This window comes from Rattus norvegicus, chromosome 15 (genome assembly GCF_036323735.1).
Source record: "Rattus norvegicus strain BN/NHsdMcwi chromosome 15, GRCr8, whole genome shotgun sequence".
Taxonomy (NCBI): domain Eukaryota; kingdom Metazoa; phylum Chordata; class Mammalia; order Rodentia; family Muridae; genus Rattus; species Rattus norvegicus.
Window position 1 is genome coordinate 19,644,551 of NC_086033.1, and position 20,644 is coordinate 19,665,194.

Sequence of the window (20,644 nt, forward strand, 5' to 3'; positions counted from 1 at the left end):
TGTTACTTTTTTTTAAACTCCTGGTTGATTCTTTGTGAGATTGACATCATGCACCACAGACCCACTCATCTCCTCACCCCTCATATGCCCCTCAAATCTGCTCTTCACCCTTGCAATCTCCCCCCACAAATAAAAAAACACACAAACAACAACAAAAACCACAGCACAGAAAGCATCTCTCTTGGCACCTGTACTATGTCACTGTGTGTCCCACACTATATTCCTGTCTCCACACATCCTCACTTGCAAATGATTGTTGCAATGAGTTGCTGGTCTGGTTTGTGATCTCTGGCTTTCTGTGACACCATCAATATTGGATCCTAACCTGGATCCTGATTATCCTGCCCTAACCTGGACTACTCCTGATTATCCTGCTGTTGCACTGTGTCCTGAAGACCCTGCAGCTTTGGATCAGCAGGACTGGCCCTTTCACACATCCCAACCCTTCACAGAGGATATAGATTTTTAGGGTGGGCCAACTCAGAGGCCTGGTTATGGATCTTGGTGGTAGTAGCTGGACTGGTCAGCACACTGGCTCTCCCTTGCTGGAGTCATCATCAAGCAATGCTTGCCCTCTCTAGCTAGGCCACCCAATACTGCCCTCAGCAAGAGGCAGGATCAGCTCACCTTTTCTCACGTCCTTGGGGCTGGCTCACCCACAACCATGCTTCCAGAGGCACTTTCCACTATGCTGCCCAGTCAAGGCATAGGTCATACTCTCCCAAGTGCTACAGCATGTGAGGGGCTGGGACAGCTCTCCTGCTCTCACACCCTGAGGACTGGATCACCTGCCTTCAGTATCAGGGCCAGCTCCATCATGTCACCTAGTTGAGGTTCAGGGCTAGCTCTCCAGAGTGCTACAGCCATTGAGGGGGCAGAACTAACTATCCTGCTCTCATGCCTCCTGGCCCGCTCTCCTGACTTCTGCAGGTAGTGACCTGGAGGGGAAGGGCATCATCAGTACACCCATGCCACCTAATGGCAGGCTAGTGGCAGGGCCAGCCCTCCCTCTCTCTTGCTTTTAGGGCTGGCTCATCCACACCCTCTGGACCAGGCCCATGACTACTGAGCTTAGTGCTGCAGCCATCAAGGGGCGGGGCCAGCTCTCCCAACTGCTGAAAGTGGCAAGGTGCAGGGCTGGGAGTGGTGGTGGTGTTAACTTGTTTCCAGTAGATCGAACAAAAGTTGTGAACATCCCTAATGAGAAACGCATTTATTTCTTGTTTTGCATGACCTGTGACTTATACCTTAGACTCTCTATCTCCAGTACTTTACTTTGGTCACCATCACCCTTGCAGGATGATGCAAGAAAAAACAGACTCATCCAGCAACACCTAGACAAGGAGTCACTGTGCAAGCTGTCCCCTGCATGTGACACTTAAGCCCAGGTCACTGCTTTCTCCCTGCTTTGCTTTTCCCTTAGGAAAAGAGTCATTTCCTTAGCCTGCACTAACACATCCTTATCAATTAGGTAGCTGTCCAATTATTCATCCTCATATCTTGCCTCCTGCCTACTCCCCTCGTTTCTCCGACCACACCTGTGCTTTCTCACCTTTACCTGTCTGCAGGTACTGTCTCCATCTTTCCTGGGTCACTCTTGCCATCTCTGTTCCCCTCCACCATAGAGCCTGTAGTACTTCCCCAAGACAGATTTTTAAGTTCCTTACGTGCGTGCGTTCCAGTGGTTTCCTGCATTCTTCCTGCACAGGATCTGTGACCTGAATGGACATTGTCTATCTGGTTTGGCAAGATTATATCATATGGTTGCTGATCTTGACTCCACAGCCTGGTCCTATTGATAGTACATGGTTGTTCAATAGGTACTGATGGAAAACTACTTAGCTAGGATCATACCAAAGTCTGAGTGCAACCATGGGCACATTACAGTCCTCATTTTGTATTGTAAAGGTACAGCGTAAGTTTATTCTAAAACACTGGTGAGTCAGGGTTTCTTACTAACGTCTGTTAAGTTAATCCCAAAGCCTTGGAGATCAAGTATAATTCTTGCTTCTCTTTCTAGACTCTGCTCCAGTTGATCCTTGGTCCTTTGAAGCTTCTCCCCTGTGATCTACTGATATATTAATTCAAATCTGTATCAAGAAGAATAAAAAAATTAGAAAACGTAAAGAAAAATATTTCTTTCTGAAAGATAATACTTTGTTTTTGAACTGTTTGTGTATTATTTTAATATTTTCCAATTATAATGTACTGAGCGAAAGTCATAAATTTTAAGCAATTGAATGATGGCTTATCTGATCTTTCTCCTTTTTGAAAAGTTTATGCTACTCTTCCTCACATTAACTGTCCCATAGTCCCTCTCTGAGTGTTGGGGCCTGGTGATCCCTCCCCAAGGTTGATGAAACGGTGCCCCATCTTCTATAGGATTTCTGCAGGAAGCCACCATGTCTTGCTACAAGACTCCATTTCACAGCACTTCTCCCCAAACTTTGACTTTTACTTTCTTTCTGCCTCCTTTCAGAGCCGTACTTGAGTCTTTAGGAGCGTCGGGCTGGTTGGTTAGACATAACCAGGGAAGAGGAAATCTCAATAGAGGCATCGTATCCACCAGATTATCTGGTAGGAAGTCTGTGGGGGCATTTTCTTGATTGATGATCGATGTGGGAAGGCTCAGCTTACTGTAGGTGATGACGCTTCTGAGCAGGTGGTCTTAAGTTGTATAACAAAGCAGGCCAAACGAGCCATGGGGAGCTAACCAATGAGCAGAGCAGTGGTTTCTCTCTCTCACTCTGTGTGTTTGAAGTATATGGTGCATGTGCATGTGCATGTAAGGCACACATGTAGAGTCCAGAAGACAACTTTTTGGGAGTTAGTTTTTTTTCCCCATGGATTCTAGGGCTGGAGCTCAGGTATGAGGCTTGTATGGAGAATGATCTTAGGTGCTGAGTCATCCCAGTGTCCCCCTCCCTCCTCAATTTCTTCTCATTAATATTTTTCTTATAAATATCCCAGAGAAGTCTTTTTTTTATATTCCACTTCCTCATTAAATACAGTAAAACCTTGGGAAATGCTAACTATTAAGGAAAATACGTGGCTATGTATGTAGCTCAGGGGTAGAGTGACCTTGCCTCAGATATACAAGGCTCCTTAACACTAAAAAAAGCATGGCATTTTAAGGGAACTAAATATGTTTCAATACAGTCAACAACTAATCGTATAGTACACAACTGCACAAGTTCCTGTTTTCACATTCATTTGTGTTCAGAGGAACCCAACATGTTTTTACCCCTCTCTGAAATATTTCCATTTATTGTATACAAAAAGATAGACTCATAATAACCTTGTATTGAGACCATACAAAGATCTTTTATAACTCAACACTGAAAGGACAGTCCAGTAACACAGAGGGCAACGGATCTCACGAGACATTTCTCCAAAGACGACATACAAATGTTCCACTGGCACATTTGAAGATGCCCAACACTATCAGCCCTCAGACAATATGAATCAAAGCCCAGTGAGATACTGCTGAATACAATGAAGGTGTTAAGAAAGAAAGATGAGTCAGTTATGTTGGCACAACCCTCTAATCCCAGCACTTGGTAGATGGAGAAAGGCATATATGAGTCTGAAGCAGGAGAGTAAGATCTGTTCTGAAAATTACAAAAGCAAGCATTGCAGGCCGAGGATACAGCTCAGTGGTAGAGCACTCATCTAGCGTGTAAGTGCTGGGGAGCAGGTGAGAGCACGCAATGCAGGAATCGAAGAGGAACCCGCTGTGTTATTGATGGAGCTGTAAATATGAAATGCTGTAGCCCCAGCACCTTATTGTGCTCAGCATGATTTTTAATAGACAAAAAGGAGAAAACTGAAATACCTATTGCTAGATGGATGGGTAAGCAAGGTGTGGTGTGTTAACACTGTGGACTAATATACAGCCACAAACAGGGAGAGTACCGATGCATCCCATAACATGAATAAACCTTAGAGACCTTAGAACGCACTCTTTCATTTCTGATAAGATTCCCAGCTGGCCTTGAGCTTACGATAATCTTCGTGCCTTTGTGTCTTGAGTGTTGGAGATATAAGTGTGCACCGCTACACCTGCCAATGGCGATTATCCCATCATCAATTCACCCACCAGTGTGTTGCTCATTCCTACTGTTTTGTTGTCTTAGATTTTGTTATTTTGATATTTTAAACTGAGGGAATTTAAATGAAGTTGAATATAGAGAAGGATATTAAGTTAAGGAAAAGGGGTACATAGGTACTAAATAAATAAGTAAATAAATAAGCTCATGCCTTTGATCTCAATACTTGGGAGTCAAAGACAGAAAAGTTCCTTGTGAGATTGAGGCCAGCCTAATCTACAGAACAAATCCAAGATTTCCTGGCCTACACAGAGAAACCCTGTCTTAATAAATAATTGTTTTAAATTATCAAAGATAATCTGCAAAGAAGGGAGAAAGAATTGGGAATTTTATAAATGTTTTCAAGGTTACATAGATAATAAATAAATCCTGGCCTTTGATCTCAATACTTGGGAGATAAAGGCATGGACAGTAGATTCCTTGTGAGTTTGAGGCTAGTCTAATATACAGAGTTAATCCAAATTAACCCCAGGATACACAGAAACCCTTTCCTAATCAATATAGTAATTGTTTTAAATTATCCAAATGAAGTTTGGATAATTTTCAGTTCTATGATTATGATGGCATTAAAAATCCTTTATGAGAGAGGTCAAAATAGAGCAGACTTAAATAAAAAGGGGCTGCTAAATTGGACCAGTGTATACTCTTTTCTAATTTTTATTTTATTTTTTCTCTAAAAAATAACTTTTATTTTCATGATTTGGGAAAAAGCAAGCAAGCAAGCAAGTGAACAAAAAACAACAGGACAGACAGTTCAAGAAAGGACACAGTTAGTGCCCTGTTTTAAGTTCCAAATTTCTTCCTTTTGATGGGTGGTAGGAGCTGAGCAATGATGTCATCCAGGTGTCGCTCTACTGCCGCAAGTGTTCTTTCATCCAAAAGATCCACAAAGATCAACATTTTAAATCCTTGGGTCGTGCACCTCAGGAAGACATTGGATTCATTTTTTGGAGGAAGTGGATTATAGAGCACAGTTTTGTCATTTGGAAGTGGCAAGGGCTTATCAGTGATGCAGAGCACGTAGGCATCAAGGAGGAGGATGCGCATAGGTCTCTTGGGATGGAAGCTGGTGTGTGTGATGGGAGTATCCCTTTGGAGCCACAGCTGGTGAAATCTGTGCTTCCGGACAGAGCGGCTCCACTCTTTATACTGCTTGTCTGGGATGCTGAACTCAAATATCTGCGGGTCAGAAGGAGCAGTGACCAGGTGGTTGGTATTGGGGCCGATGGCCAGAGCAGTCACTGGGAAATTGTAAGCAGGCACTGTGCAGTGAAGCTTTAGAGGATGCAGATCATGTATGTGGACGCCAGCACTGGTACCTGATGCAGCCAGCCAATTCCCATCGGGACCGACTGCCAACAGACACGTGGCCTCCACCGACCCTGGTTGTGACTGGAAAGCATGCCAGTGCTTGAAGCTTCCTTCCGACAGATGAATGATATGGAGAGACCCCCGATTTGATGCCACAAAGAGCTTTGTTGAGTCTTCAGAAAACAAAATATGAAGGGCAGAGCGAAGGAATGCTGGTAATTTGGAAACTCTTTGGAGGCTTATGTTACGACGTTCGTATTTCAATCGATAGAGAAAAGACGGAGACGCTGTAGAATATGCTATCCAACTTCCGCACGGGGAGACACAGCAGCAGATAATGTTCTCAGGGCCCTTTGTCTTGAGGTGCAGATGTCTGCGTTTTTAGAGAGTGGAAGAGTATCTCCGTTCTTCCCTGCTGCAGCTGTGGATCCGAGTCTCTGAAGTTGCTAGTGATGAGTAAACTGGAAAAGGAGAAGCTGCCTTCATTTTGAACAGGAAATGAGACGCCGGTGGGGGAAAGTGATCTTTCGAAGAACGTCGTCTTTTTTTTTTTTTTTTTTTTTTTTTGGTTCTTTTTTTCAGAGCTGGGGACCGAACCCAGGGCCTTGCGCTTCCTAGGTAAGCGCTCTACCACTGAGCTAAATCCCCAGCCCCAAGAACGTCGCCTTAATTCTTTACCTCCACTTTCTCCTTGAGAGGCCGAATAACTCGGTGGGTGTCGGCGCCTCCTGATATCAGGGCTGTTGTGCTGTGGGCCACAGGGCGTACACTGTGAGTGTGATGCTGGAATCGTTTCGTCCGCACCCACTGCTTCTCGCTGCTGTTGGAACTAGCTGGAAATGGAATACTGTGCCCTCGACTGTGCCCACCACAAACTGTCTTCTTGATTAGCAACAGCAATAGACTGCATGTCAGCATTTGCGATGCGATGGTTCTTAAGTGTCCCAGTAGCAGAGTCCCATAACTGCACCTTTCCAACTAAATCCACACTTGTGACAGTGCCGTCGGACAAGAAGGCGACACCCCACACTATGCACCTTGACTTAGTCACCCTCAGGTGTTGCCTATCTAAAACCATTTTACGAATTATACTGCCTGATTTGACGTCAAACACGCTAATATAGTCTATGGAAGCAGCTGCAACGTGGGTACCAGCAGGATGCCAGCTGAGACTTGGGATCTGACTTTTTTGCTGATCAGAATTTCTTGCAAACTGGATTTTGTCTGGGGTGACTTCAAATAGTTTCACAGAGCCACCTTCACAGCCAACCAAAAGTTGAGAGCCATTGGGGCTGGCAGTCATACTCCAAACTGGTCCTCCAAAGGCATCCAAAGTTACTTGATGTTTAGTGCCTGTAGGTTATACTCAAGAATTTCTCCATTCAGCCCGGCACTAAAGAGCCACTGTCCTGCCCAGCACAGGGCTTCGGTACCCTGAGGCTCATGACCTGGGAAAAATTTCTCCTGAAATTAGTTTGCAGACAAATTATAACCATCTGTTTGTGAAACAGCCAATCTGTTTGACTGGTTATTGTAAGCTACACCTCGGATGCCTGATGGAACTTAATTAAAGAAATGTACTCGATGGACCTTAAATTCACCCATTCCTACCACCTGGCACTTGCTACCCGGGACCTCGCCTCTCTCCGCCCCAGTCCCACATCAATTTTTATTTTTTTTATTAATCATTCCATTCATTTATATTTCAAATGATCTCCCACTTCCCGGTTACCCCTCCACAAACCTCCCATCCCACATCTGCCCTCGCCCAACTTTGACTCTAAGAGGATACTCACCCCTTCTCCCACCCCACCGCTTCAGCATCTCTGTACACTGGGGCATCAGACCTCCACAGGATCAAGGGCCTTGCCTCCCATTGATGACAGACAAGTCCATCCTCTGCTACATATGTATCTGGAGCCATGGATCCCTCCCTGTACACTCGTTGGTTGGTGTTCTAGTCCCTGGGAGCACTGGGTGGTCTTGCCAGCCGATGTCCTTCCTTTGGGGTTGCAATCCCCCTCCGCTCCTCCAGTCCTGCCACCAGCTCACCCACCAGGGTCCCTAAGCTCAGTCTGATGATTGGCTCCAAGCATCCACATCTACATTGGTCAATTGCTGGCCGAACCTCTCAAGGAACAGCCATACCAGATTCCTGTCAGCAAATACCTCTTGGCAGCAGCAACAGTATTGGAGTTTGGTGTCTGCAGGCAGGATGGATCCCCAGGTGGGGCAGTCCCTGCATGGCCCTTCCTTCAGTCACTGCTCCACTTTTTGTCCCTGTCTTTCCTTTGGACAGGAACATTTCTGGGTTAAAAACTTTGAGATGGGTGGGTGGCCCCATCTCTCAACTGGGGGTGGTGTCTGTATACTGGAGGTGGTCTCTACAGGTTCTATTTCTCCTTCGCTGCTCATTTTGGCTAAAGTCATCCCTACTGGGTCCTGGGAGCCATTCCCTTCCCTGGTGTCTGGAACCTTCCAGTGGCTACCCACAGTCCCTCATCCCCCACTGCTACATATTTTTATTCAATATCCTGAACCTCTGTACCTCTCCTTTCCCCTCCAGTACCTGAAACTACCTCCCTATTTTCTCCCTCTCCAATCTCCCTCCCAGGTTCCCCCCTTTTCTACCTCTTACAATCATCCTATTCCCCCCTCAATGCAGGACTGAAGCATCCACACGCTGGTCTTTCTTCCTCCTAAGCTCCATATGGTCTGTGAGTTGTATCCTGGGCATTTTGAGATTTTGGGCTAATATCCACTTATCAGTGAGTACACACCATGTATGTTCTTTTGTATCTGGGTTTCCTCACTCAGGATGATATTTTCTAGTTCTATCCATTTGCCTGCAAATTTAATGAACTCGTTTTTAATAGCTGAGTAGTACTCCTTTGTATAAATGTACCACATTTTTGGAATCCATTCCTCTGTTGATGGTCTGGGTTGTTTCCAGTTTCTGGCTATTATAAATAAGGCTGCTAAGAGCATAGTGGAGCATATGTCCATGTTAATTGTTGAAGCATCTTTTGGGTACATGCCCAAGAGTGGTATAATTGGTTCTTCCCTTCTTTCCTTCTTTCTTCTGGACTCATCCCTCCTCCTCCTCACTATCATCCTGACTTAATTTTTCAGCATTCTTTATTTCTCATTTTACTGGACACAGATCTTAAGGGTGGGAAGAACCATTACTGGGCAGTGTTTGGAAAGTGAGCCTTCTATTCCCCTCAGATAAAAAGTTTCTAATAAAGAAGACAGCTAGATTTCTGGTATTAGAAGGAGTGGGTGCTGAAGAAATTCCTTGAACCCAGAAGAGTCTCCTGGAAAAGGTAACTTTGCTTCAGGTCAATTTTGGATGAGATAGTTAAGAACTATACCATGTGACATCAGCAGTTCCTTCCCTGGACATTCCATTGTATCCTGGAGAGTCCTGGCATCTCTTGTGATGTCAACAGTATTGTGATACCAACTGTTCTTGGGGCATTTGTTCATTGGCTACATAGTTAACAAATATGTTGGCAAGACTGAGCAGGTGACTGGGAAAGAAAGTGAAGAGTCTAGAGAGACTAGAAAGGCAGGAAGAAGGTAAAAGATCAAGTGTAAAGGGTCAAGACAGAAATGGTGTTGGAAAGGCACAGTGAATTCTGGGTGAGGGATGGGGAAGTTCCTGGAGAGAATGGGTTTGAGCTTGTCCTTCCAGGAGTGGGGCTGAACTGCTGAGAGTGTGTGAGAAGCAAGGACCCATTCTGCTTCTCTAGACAGCAGAACCAGAGTTGAGGATTTCTGATGGTTAGCTCTGTTAATAGCCAGCATTTATCAAGGCAGCAGCTCATGTGCTGGGGACCCTCTGCTTTCACTTCAAGTGGGAAGCAGGCACAGAGGGATGACTGAGGCTTCAGTACCAGCCATGACTTCACTCCTAATGGAGGCATTCACCTCTGTATTTGACATGCTCTGGTTGTGTCTCTCAGGAGAGATCTATATCCGGCCTCTTTCAGCATGCACTTTTTAGCTTCATCAATCTTAACTAATTTTGGTGGCTGTATATATATGGGTCACATGTGGGGCAGGCTCTGAATGACCATTCCTTCAGTCTCTGCTCTAAACTTTGCCTCCATATCCCCTCCTATGGATATTTTTGTTCCCCTTTTTAGGAAGGAGTTGAAGCATCCACATTTTGGTCATCTTTCTTGAGCTTCCTGTGGTCTGCGGATTGCATCTTGGGTAATTCGAGCTTTTGGGCTAATAGCCACTTATCGATGAATGCATATCGTGTGTGTTTTTCTGTGATTGGGTTACTCCATGAGTCACATCTTAACAATGATGAGATCAAAAGGAGAACCTTGTAACAGTACATTAAATAAAACTTGGAGAAACCTGCCCTGCTTTCTTTTAAACCCTGAGGAACAGAACATACACATTTAATACCAAGGCACTTCAAGCAAAGGCTGAGCACAACCAGAGTAGAGCCCGCACTAAGAACTTCGATGATCCACAACTCAAACATGCACAGGGAATTTAAAGATATTTCATTAAATCATGCACATCAAATGTCTTATTTCAATAGGTTAACCAGCACTAATTCTATTGTACATTTTCTTTTTACAAAATAGATTTCTTTCTTTTTCTATAAGAACACTGAATGAACACTCTATTCTCACTGTTAAGCACTTGGTGTAAGTACTGCCCAGCAGCGAAGCAGGGAAGTTTGCAGTGCCCCAACCCTCCCCAACCAGTCAGGCCGCAGTCGGAAGGACAACTGTGTTGCAGTTTCTTTCCTATTTTCATAACAGAATTTGGAACCTACTGGCAAGCCTTTTAAGAGTGGGAAAAGAGCACCACTTTGTTTCAGAGACAGGGTCTGTCTCACTACGCTGGCCTGAGACTGCCAACTGCCTGGAATGTCTGCGTCAGCCTCCTGAGGTTCTAGGCATGTTAGCACTTTGGGCAGAAGAGACTGATTTTGAAATTCTGTAACAAAGTATTCGATCAGAATCCTACTGGCACCCATTTGGAGTTGGAAGACACTGACACATATTCAGTTTCTATATTACACTGCGGCCAATTTTGTCGTCCCAGTGAGTGACAGTGAAGGCTTTAAAGGAGCCCTCACCGTGGAGGCGGGGTATTTTCCCCATATAGAAGACAAGCAGTATGGATCGTAATAGATTAAAGTTGCTCTGTAGATCCCTGCTCCAAACAGCCAGAGAGCACTATCTAAATGCCTGGGGAGAGACTTCTGTGACTGGTGTTATCCAGTGGCCCCGGGCAGCATGTCCTCTGTCCTCCAGTCACCGATGGGTCTGAGGCAGAGGCCAGGCCTTGGAGCTTCTAGGCCTCTGCAACCATCAGGTCTCTCTGGTAACTTGAAAAGCAGCAATGAGGGAGAACAGCTGTGTCTTCTGACTGGTGCCAACAGAAAGTCTGCACTCAGTGTCTGTCATTTTGGTCAATAAATGTATCCGATCTGAATATGGAAAGTCAACTCCATGCACAAACAAGTGAACCTCTGTCAGGATGTCACGCAGTGCCACACTCTTCAGGGTCTTCAGCTCCATGGTATTTTTTAGGCAGTGATGAAGTCTTGATTCAGCATCCAGTCCAGAATGTTGGCAATGTCCGTCTTGAGTGGGTTTCCGTTGCAGGTGTAGACAAGTCTCCTCTGTCACCTTCCCAAAGGCCGTATTGGTACTCTGCATAATGTTCAAAGCCCTTCGCATGTCCCCACTGGACAGAGTGACAAGAGCCTTCATTGCATCCTCACTCATATCCACGTTCTCTTCTTGTACTACATGTTCCAGTTGAGGAACCATGAGCTCGAGTCTCAGAGGGCCAAATCGGAACCTCATGTACCGTGACTGCAAGGCAGGGATGATCTTGGACAGGTAGTTACAGATGAGGCAAAACCTGGTGTTTTCCGTGAACTTCTCAATCACTCGTTTTAAGGCATCTGGGCATCTTGAGTCATGGCGTCAGCTTCGTCCAGGATCAGAAGCTTAAACCCTCTCTTGAAGATTGTCCTTGTGTTGGCAAAGCTGAGGACTGGCCCCCGAACGATATCGATTCCTCGGTTGTCGGAAGCATTCAGCTCCAAGACCATGGAGCCGAATTCTTTACCTTTGTAAAGTTGTTTGGCCCAGGCCAGGATGGTGGATGTCTTTCCTGTGCCTGGAGGGCCATAGAGAAGTAGGTGTGGTAGGCGGTCTTCACTGATGAACAGTACTCAGAATGTCCTGGTGAGAAATGAGATTGGCCAGCGTCTGTGGCTGGTACTTCTCAACCCAGGGCAGGTTCCGTCTCTGGACCGAGGTTGGGGCTGCTGTGAAGGCGCCGCTGCCATGACTGACAGATGCTGTGGGACAAAATAGATTTAAAACAATTATTTTCTCTTTAAAAAGGTAATTTTGAAGTTACGCATTTCAGAAAAGCACTTGAAATAACTACATATAAGAAATACTGGATACCACTGGCATATTAGAATTATGTGGGGGAGTGACTTCCTGCAACAGAGAATGATAAAATACATACAGCAGTATTTTCTACAAGTCATTTGTGGCTGATTTCTTGATAAACCCAGTGATTCTAATGACAACAATTCCAAATAGCATACAATTCAATATAAAAGTGAAAAATAATGACTGCTAAACATCTCGGGGAAGGTTATATCCTCAACTATTTTCTCAATGTCTGGGCTACATCTGGGTATTCTCATAGAACATTTAAGCCAATTCACTGATGTTCTCTCCCAGTCTTTACTGATTGAAGAAAATATAAGTATGTGATGCTTTAGGATATTGGCATAATTGTTGTGCTTCCCAAAACCGTAGCTAAATGTTAACCTCTGTGTTTTAAATGTATAATGTCACGCAGTGCTTAGATGTGTCACTGAGTATGAAACACTAACAATCTTGGAAATAGTAGTACTAGTTAACAGTCTGTCTTAATTAATAATAAAAAGATAATAATCATTTGTATATTCAACCATGGACATCTGATGCCAATAACAAGGAGGGAAACTCATGGTCTCACACATACAGTTGCTTTTAGTCCTGAGCTTAGCTGATCATGGTTCTAAGCAGTAGGATCTTCAGGATTTAGCAGCATTACAATGGATGTCAGCCAACATTGTGCTACATACCTTCATGACTGGATTAGCCTGTGCCTTCAAGAAGCAGTGGGATTGCAGTAGAGTCAAAGGCACGTACCTAATCACAGGGTTTAAGGAGAGGAACAGGACTTACAGGTTCCATCTTGAGGCATGCTGCCTTGCACTTTCAGGGTTTCTTTGGGTTCTTTGCACTCCCCTTTCCTGGATTTCTTCTTAGGACTTAGCATTGTTTCTCCTGGTCTTACCTGCATTTGTCTATCTAAAGAGACTATCTGGAAGGGATCAACTGAACCCTCTCACCTCACTGAGCAGGATAGGCAGATGAAGAAGGTGGATAAACTCACCATTCAGATACAAATGATGACCTATGATAGGAATGAACTGCATGTAATCCTGGATTATTATGCCAGCCATGACTTGAAGAACAGTTAGTCATTGTGTTTAGGTCCCTTATTATATTTAACACTAAAATTTTCATGATGCATGAGCATGAGAGAACTGCTGCTCTAGAGAAAAAACAAAGGTTTCCATCAGGGGCCCTGGACCTCTGGGGCTCTGGCAGGAGCTATACAGAGATCAATTTCATAAGGCCCAGAAATGGATGGTATTCTGATTTAGTTTTCTGTCCTCCCCAGAGGAGTTTTATATTTGATCTGATGATGCTTTATTAATACCAGGGGCAGATAAGCACAGGTGGGGAACCACTCCTGCTTTTAGAGGTGCATGGTTCCCTTTTGGTGCCAGGGTTTTCAGAAGTACATTGAGACTTTCTATAGTTCAGCTCTTCTTTGGATTTGGCCTGTCCTTGGGTGATGATGGTATGACTGTTGTGAGCTAAATCTAGGACTTTCTTACAACCTGTGTCCTGGAAAGGATAGTGGTCCACAGAGGTAATGGTGGCTGAAGGAAGGTGGCGAGTCTCACCATTTCTTGGTGGTGGTTTTGTATCCCTCATAGCCATCTCTTGAATGGGTTGACACAGATCAAGGATAAAGTGTACGTGTTGAAACAGTAAAACAGTGCTTCAAGGAGGTAAAGAGGATCTGTTAGGAGGACCATGTAAAGATCTTTGACGAAGGCCAAGAAGCAGCAGGTAGACTAAAACACCTTGGCCAGGCTGCCTATTTGTCTAACACACACACATGCACACACACACACACACACACACACACACACACACAACCATCCACCCGCTTATCCATCTGTTCACTTACATCCCACCCAATTGCTCATTTCTGTCATCATTCAGAAGCACTCTGGGGAGTCAGTCTTTTGAAGAAACAATTGGCAAGAAAACCCTCAGTCTCCTTTAGAAGCTGCAGTCCATTAAGAGAGACAGGTCAATCACATATCACACACACACATGTCCTTACAGTGGCTTGAGTACTATATGGGCATCCATTTAAGGAGTAGCACACAGCTTTTAAGTGAGTGAGGTCAGGGGCCTGTGGCTCATTGGCCTTTCAGTGGTCATATGATATCACAGGCTGGAAGGAGCTTGCCATGAACAGAGCCAAAAGTGCCTACTTTTCTCATTGTTACCATTTTCCCATCATGGTTTCATTTCATTGCCCAGCTCTCGGTTCACTTTGACTAAAACCTGAATAGTGACCTGCCAGCTCCGTTTCCTGTGAGTGGCATTCCTAATTTCTTCCAGCCAAAAGTTTAGAGTTGACTGATGACCATGGTTATGGAAAGGGCTGATGAGAGGCTTGGGGCAGGGCATGGGAGTTTCAGGGTTTCAAGGGAACAAACACTCCAAACACCTATACATATTCTGTTCAAGCAGTGCATGCTCCCCTGGCATCATTAGTCAACATGTGATACCAGAGTCTTAGATCTCACTTGAAACAGTTGGGTGTTCATATTTTAAATTCATTTCTTCAACCAGCATGTCTTCCTCATTGCCATCTGCTCACTTATTTCTGTGGTGTGTGTATGTGTGTGTGTGTTTTGTATGCATATCTGTGCAAATATATGCATTAGTGGGTGTGTTGCAAGGCCATATAATGGCCCCCAATGACCCTGTCCTTCTATGTGTTCTCTCCCTTACTCCCTTGAGCCCAGGTCTCTCCCTGAACTTGAAACTTCTTGATTTGGCTAAGCTCTGTGGACTGAGCTCCTTGGATCTCTTGTCTCTCTCAGATGCAGCTTCCTACTTTGTTATCTGTCATCTAATTGAAAAAAAAAGGTACAGTTGCATAGAAATTATGAGAACACAGTGAATTGCTAATTTTGTACATTTTGAAATCAATGTGTTCTTTAATAATTAGCAAAAAATTCAGACTCCTTTCCTTTACTTCTCTGATGTATACCTCACCCACCCCTGGAAATACCTACTTTGTCTCATTGGCCTCAGAATTCCACACTGCCCCCCCCCTCTCTAACATTTTTACTGACTATATCACATGTATGGCTGTGTCTCAGGATTTCTTCTTCATAGCTGTACAGAGTGCAGCATTTCAGAAAAGCACTACTGATGATGTAACTGGCTGTGATAAACTGTTTTCACATTATATGTCCTGAAATCTATCAATACATTGCTGGACAGTGACCACAGGTCACTTTCTTCCTATGATGCTATGAAGGTTCTGTGGAGAAGCCAGGATAGATTTAGTGAGAAGACTATAAAGGGTCAATATGGACTTAACTGGAGGCTTTGTTATAGATTCTCATCCTTAGGGACTTGGTCTTAAGTGGTTAAGCTAAGCTGGGTAGTGGTTTGTAGCAGTCCAGTCCAGAGGCAAGTGAGGTTTGTAGAGAGAACAGATCAATAATTTTGTCACCATCCCTAGCCCTTGTCTACTTGAGTCTATCTTAACCTTGAAAAGTCCTGAGAGCCATTTTCAAGTGCCACAGTCTTGTGGTTCCCAAATGATAGTCAAGCGTACCTTGCTGTGTGCCTTGTAACACTACTGACAGAATGGATTAACAGTCCTGGGATGTAGTTCATAGTAGATTAATTGCCTCACTCATACTAGGTCTTAGGTTTTATCCAGAAATAGTAAGAAAAGTGAAGACTCCTATTTTGACTGGGAATACAGTCCACCATCAACAAACTTCTAAGCTGTTCTGGCTTCTGTTCTCCAGACAATCCGGAACTTCCTCCATGAGTTCTGATTGTTGACATGAGTTGAGCATTAATGTTTAGTGATGCAAATGATTATGCTTTCACTGAAAAGAATCTAGCATTTATATGTAAAGCACAGGTATACAGAACCTGAATTCATAGTATATCAAGATTTTGTGGGGCTGAAGAAATGGCTCAGCAGTAAAGAGCGGGCACTGCTCTTCTCGGTGGCAGAGATCTGGCAGGGATAACTCACAAACTTCTGTAACTCCACCGCTAGGAGTTTGATCCTCGCTTTTGGTCTTCATTTTTACCCCACACAAGAAACATACATTTACACAGACCAACATGCATACACATCAATAAAAATAAAAACAAATTGTGATGGAGAAGACCCAAAAATGTCTATTTAGACATCTTAAGGAGCCATCATGAAATCAAAGATTTTTTTTTCATGAAAGTGCAGATTTCTGTTTGTAATGTCCCTAGAAATCTTGGGGGTGAATTCAGAGAGAGTTCAGTACTCCATTTGCACATCTAAGCTTGAGTGAAGCATGTGGTATGTGGCTTTTCACATCAAAGCTGAGATGGGGAGAACCCTAGGGCAAACAGCAAGAGATCCATGTATTGTGAGCTTCAGTGACAGAGGATCTTACCACTGTGAGGCAAAGCCTCTTGTCATGGACAGACAGCCAGTTGTCAGGCTGGGGTCAAGTTCATTATAGAGACTAGTGGGTCCACAACATACTGTGGGTTGCTTTGGTGATGTTTCAGTCTGGGGACCAAGACATGACTGAGACAGAGAATGGCACCCTGAAATTTTATGGCCATTTCCCCCAAGGCTAACAGTCAACTTTTTATTTTTACATTTATTTGAAGTTTTTGTAGTATATGGTTTTCATGGAGAGATCAAAATACATCTTATAGAAGCTGGTTCTTTGTGTCTTGGCAGTCCCAAGACTAATATTGTCAGTCTAAGTGACAGTCACCTTCATAAACACAATCATCTGTCATGGTTTTGACTTAGCTCTGAGACTGAAACCCTGTGCATTCTCTTCTTTCTACATTTTCTTTAGGCTAATTCTAGATTAGGATACAATCGCCTGAACCATCTTTCATGGCTTGAATGTGGTTACAAAGCAATTCTTGCAGGCTTTTGAGTTTTTGATGCATCCAGGTGGGACTGAGAGGCTGCAAAATCTCTAGCCTTCTGTCCAAAGCTATCATCCAGTCTGATAAGCTGAGAAGAATGGGTGTAACATACCACAGCCCAGGAAGAAAGCCTCCTGCAGGAAGAGCTACAGCAGCAGACACAACCTGTTGAGCTCCATCTCCAGCAACCAACCGTGGTGGGTTTTCTTCTTCGAATTTGGATTCCTACATGTGAATAGTCCCTGATTTTCATTTTGCCAGCAACACAGAGAGACTGCTTCCGGCTCCGAGTGCCTTTCGGTCTTTGACGACATCCCTTGAGAGAACTCGGAAGGCTCAAAAGAAGCTGAAGAGTACATGAACCCATGACATCCCCTAGTCTAGGATGCAGGCCTCCCGAGACAAAGTTATCACCTCGGAGCTGTGAAATCACCAATAAGCCAAAAACCAATGGATCTCCAGGTCATCCATCCTCAACTGGATCCATGTGCTTGTTGCCTTACTGTTCTGGAGGATAACATCGAAAATAAGCCAGCTATACAGAAACCCCATAAAGAGAATCATGCAGATTATTATCACCCACCAGCTTGTGGCCCCCATGAGGGGCACACATATATGGAGGAGGATATGTTGGTTAGCAAGAGCTTCTCTCTCAGGTTATTGCCAAGAGCAATGGTCAACTGCCTGAGTCCTCAGCTCTCCATACAAGGTGGGAATTCCATCATGGAAGACTTGATGCTGTGCTGAAACTTAGTCAGACCACACCCCAAACTTCGGGGTCACACTCCAGTGCAGTGCCAAAGCAGATTACACGTCACTCAAAAATGTAGCCGCCTCAGAGACGTAGACAGTCCCTTGCTCTTCAAGAGAGCTACTTATTCCTCCATAACGAGAGAGACTGGCTGGAGAGTGTCCGATTTCACAACAACTCCATCTGCAGCAGGAGGATACACAGTTTAGTATAGTATTAGTTTGGTTTCGGTTTGACTTTTGGGGGGGTTTGTTAGTATGTTGCTATTTTGATTTTGTTACCGTTTTTAATATTTTGCTAAGGTTATTGGCTGTGTGTCTGTGTATACAGCCCCCTTCAAAGCCCCTTTTGAGAAAAATGGATTATTTGTTATGAATAAAAATAGTGATTCCCAACTCTTCTCTGTTAATACCAGCTTCCTTAAACAAGTGTGGTGTCAAAGGCGGAACTGGATCTCTGCGAGTTCCAGGCAGCTGCAGTTACACAGCGTGATGGTGTCCTGGGTGTGGCTGGCATGGCTTGTTCCATGGATATATCCTGTATGATCGGATCCATGCATCCATGCATTTAGCTACCTATCAAATGTGGTGGTCCGCATCCACACTTTCATGTAGCAAACATGCGGGTCAACTAATGGAGGCAAACAACTACATTGCTCTGTAGCTTCTCAGGAAACAAAAGCTTCCATTAAGGGCATCTATAAGACATTGAGAACACATCAAGTTATATGTCCCTTTTTCTTTCAGTACAACATCAGTGATGACCACACAACAGAGACAATGACCTTCTAAGACATCTAGGGAAACACATTTCTATAGCTGTTGTTGGCTTTGACTATGCATTTGCTGTGTCCCCCCCCTTGGGGTTTACTTATTTTTATTTTATGTGTAGGGATGTTTTCCCTGTTGTATGTATGTGCCCCACGTGCATACAGTTCCCTCCAAGACCAGAAGAAGGCTTCAGATTTCCTGTAACTAGATGTGTGCATGGTTAATAGGCCCATACGGGTCTTCTGAGTGAGCAGAAATTGCTGTTACCCTATTAGATTTCACTGCAGCTCCTTCACTTGGCCTTTGCTAGTTGTGTTAGTTGAACTGGGTCAATCTCAAGCAAAGATAGGAGTTATTTAAGCCTATAGGTAGGGACAGGGAGAGGTAGGTATGTTAATTGTCTTAGGTAGCCAGGCATTTATGCAGGGCTGTGCTGCCTGCACTGTTCCCAATGGGTTCAGAATGTGTCCTGGTATCCCATGTTGTCAGAGTGAGAGCGGATCAGTCACCTCTCTTCTAGGATGACAATGTAGATTAGGCCTATCTGATGGAAACATGCATGAGACACCCCGTCAGTGTGTGTGTGTGGGTAAGGAATCCTTGTTAGCAAGAAAAAGAGCTCCAGACAAGCAGTGTTGAGAGGATGTTGCAGAGCAGTTGCAATGGATACAGCCTGCAGCAAAGGCCACAGGCTTCTGAGAAGAGCTTGACCATGCACACCTGGGCCCTGTGAGGCACAGCTGAAGCTGCCCTTTTGCTTTGGAAGATCTCAAGAGTAGACTGAAGGCATGTTTCTTCCAGGTGACTGTTTACTTATTGTAAAACGTTCCCTGGACCATGCCCTACTTCTGAGCCTGGAGATAAGTCATCTAACATACCTGTTTTTAAAAGTGACTCAGAAGACTATTATGCAATCCACTGTCAACCAGGCCTGCACAGCTCTGTCCATAAGGTTCTGTGACACCTTGCAGGTGAAGACTGAAATGGCGGGTGCTTCATCTATACACTGAAACCTGGCAGTGTGACTGTTGTTGGTCAGGCTAGTTGTACATAACCCCCACAGAGGACAGTCAGAGCTCCAAGTATTATGTATTGCAGTCCCCAAGGTAAGGCAAAGTCTCCTTCATAAAGAGGCAACCAGAAGTAAGGCCTGGCAAATAAGTCACTATTGAGAGCAAAGACCAAATCCGTTTATGGCCACATTCCCAAATGGTCGGGTAGAATTTTGTTCTAGCTCTCACACCTCAAGCGTAGCCCGTTGTGTTTGTCTGTCCTCTCATCAAATTGAGTGTCGAAGAGGCTTCGAGTTCAAGAGTACCTTTCCTCCCAGAGACAGCATAAGCACTCCTACATTATGTGTATTCCTGGTGGGCACTGCTGGCAGAGTAATGAAGAGCATTGTGCCTCCAGGTCTTGCAAGCACCCAAACTTACCCATGTGACTTGATCTTCTACACAGATTCTACGGACCTCTGGCCACACAGGCCAGTGTAATATTCCTGACCTAGGCACCCTGTCTTCTGTTCTCTGGTTCTTCTCTCCTAAGCAGTGACAGCCACCCTCCTGTTCACTTTTACACACTGTAACTCTCTTGGGTAAGGGTTTCTTTGCAGTGTGACTTCGTGGTGCTCCTTGGCGCCTGACTTCCAGGATACCTCTCCCTTCAGGGATACAACACTTGGATTTGGGAAAACTTTTCCCCAGTGGAAAAGTCCCCTCCACAGAGCTGTAAACCTTACAGATTAGAGTTTTTGCAGAGACATTTCTTAAAGTCAGTACTGAAACATTAACTATGTTCAAATATCTTTCAACTTAAATTCTCATTTCCCATAGACCTGAAGAACATCTTACGAAGGATTAGACAGAGTAGTGTACACCACTGCCCAGAACGTGAGAAATGCTCTCACCAACTGTGCTGCCTCTCTGACTCTGAGGAAGGTTTCCTGGAACAAACCCTAGTTCTCTTCACTGTCCTTTGAGATTTACTGGGAGACTGTCTTTCTCCTGCCTCCATCCCTTGTCTGTCGTGGAACTTAGTTACTTCTGATTACAAACCAAATTAGTGTCCAATGTTCATTTCCCCCTTCCCACTTTGTCCTTCACATTACCCAGATGTTTATTTTTTCAAGTAAGATATAAGGTCAGAACCTGAGGGATGACTTAGGATCTGCAGCTGCTATCATGTTAAGTAGGGGCCAGGCCGAGAGAATGTATGTGAGGTGTAGTGAAGAAGGGGAAGTGTCAGGGGGTCTGTGGAAAACTATGGTCCCATTATAGCAGTCACATCCATTCCACTCAAACACTGTGTCCTAGTTAGCCTAGAATCGCCTGCAATAAAGTGTCTCGGTAATTGACTTTTTATAAAGTTACTCTGTGG

General features: G+C 44.4%; 1 protein-coding gene and 2 pseudogenes across 13 annotated transcripts in view; 1 reads left to right on the forward strand and 2 right to left on the reverse strand.

Moving 5' to 3' along the window:
• Positions 1 to 9,795, forward strand: part of Poteh (POTE ankyrin domain family member H) — a 94,896-nt gene extending 85,101 nt beyond the window's left edge. For 7 of the 13 annotated variants that reach the window (XR_001841483.3, XM_006251787.5, XM_008770605.4 and 4 more), the window contains one exon: positions 2,021 to 2,241. Coding sequence is in view for 7 of the 13 variants with exons in the window: in XM_006251787.5 (XP_006251849.1) it covers positions 2,021 to 2,067 (47 nt within the window). In the remaining 6 variants the exon portion in view is untranslated. Of the gene's footprint in view, positions 1 to 2,020; positions 2,242 to 2,479 lie in introns of those variants that run through there. The other 6 variants (XR_010058107.1, XR_010058106.1, XR_010058108.1 and 3 more) reach the window with 3 other exon arrangements.
• On the reverse strand, positions 6,087 to 7,025 carry Utp4-ps1 (UTP4 small subunit processome component, pseudogene 1; annotated as a pseudogene).
• A 637-nt stretch (positions 9,796 to 10,432) lies between the features above and the next one.
• Positions 10,433 to 12,315, reverse strand: Rfc5-ps2 (replication factor C subunit 5, pseudogene 2; annotated as a pseudogene).
• Between the last annotated feature and the right edge of the window lie 8,329 nt (positions 12,316 to 20,644).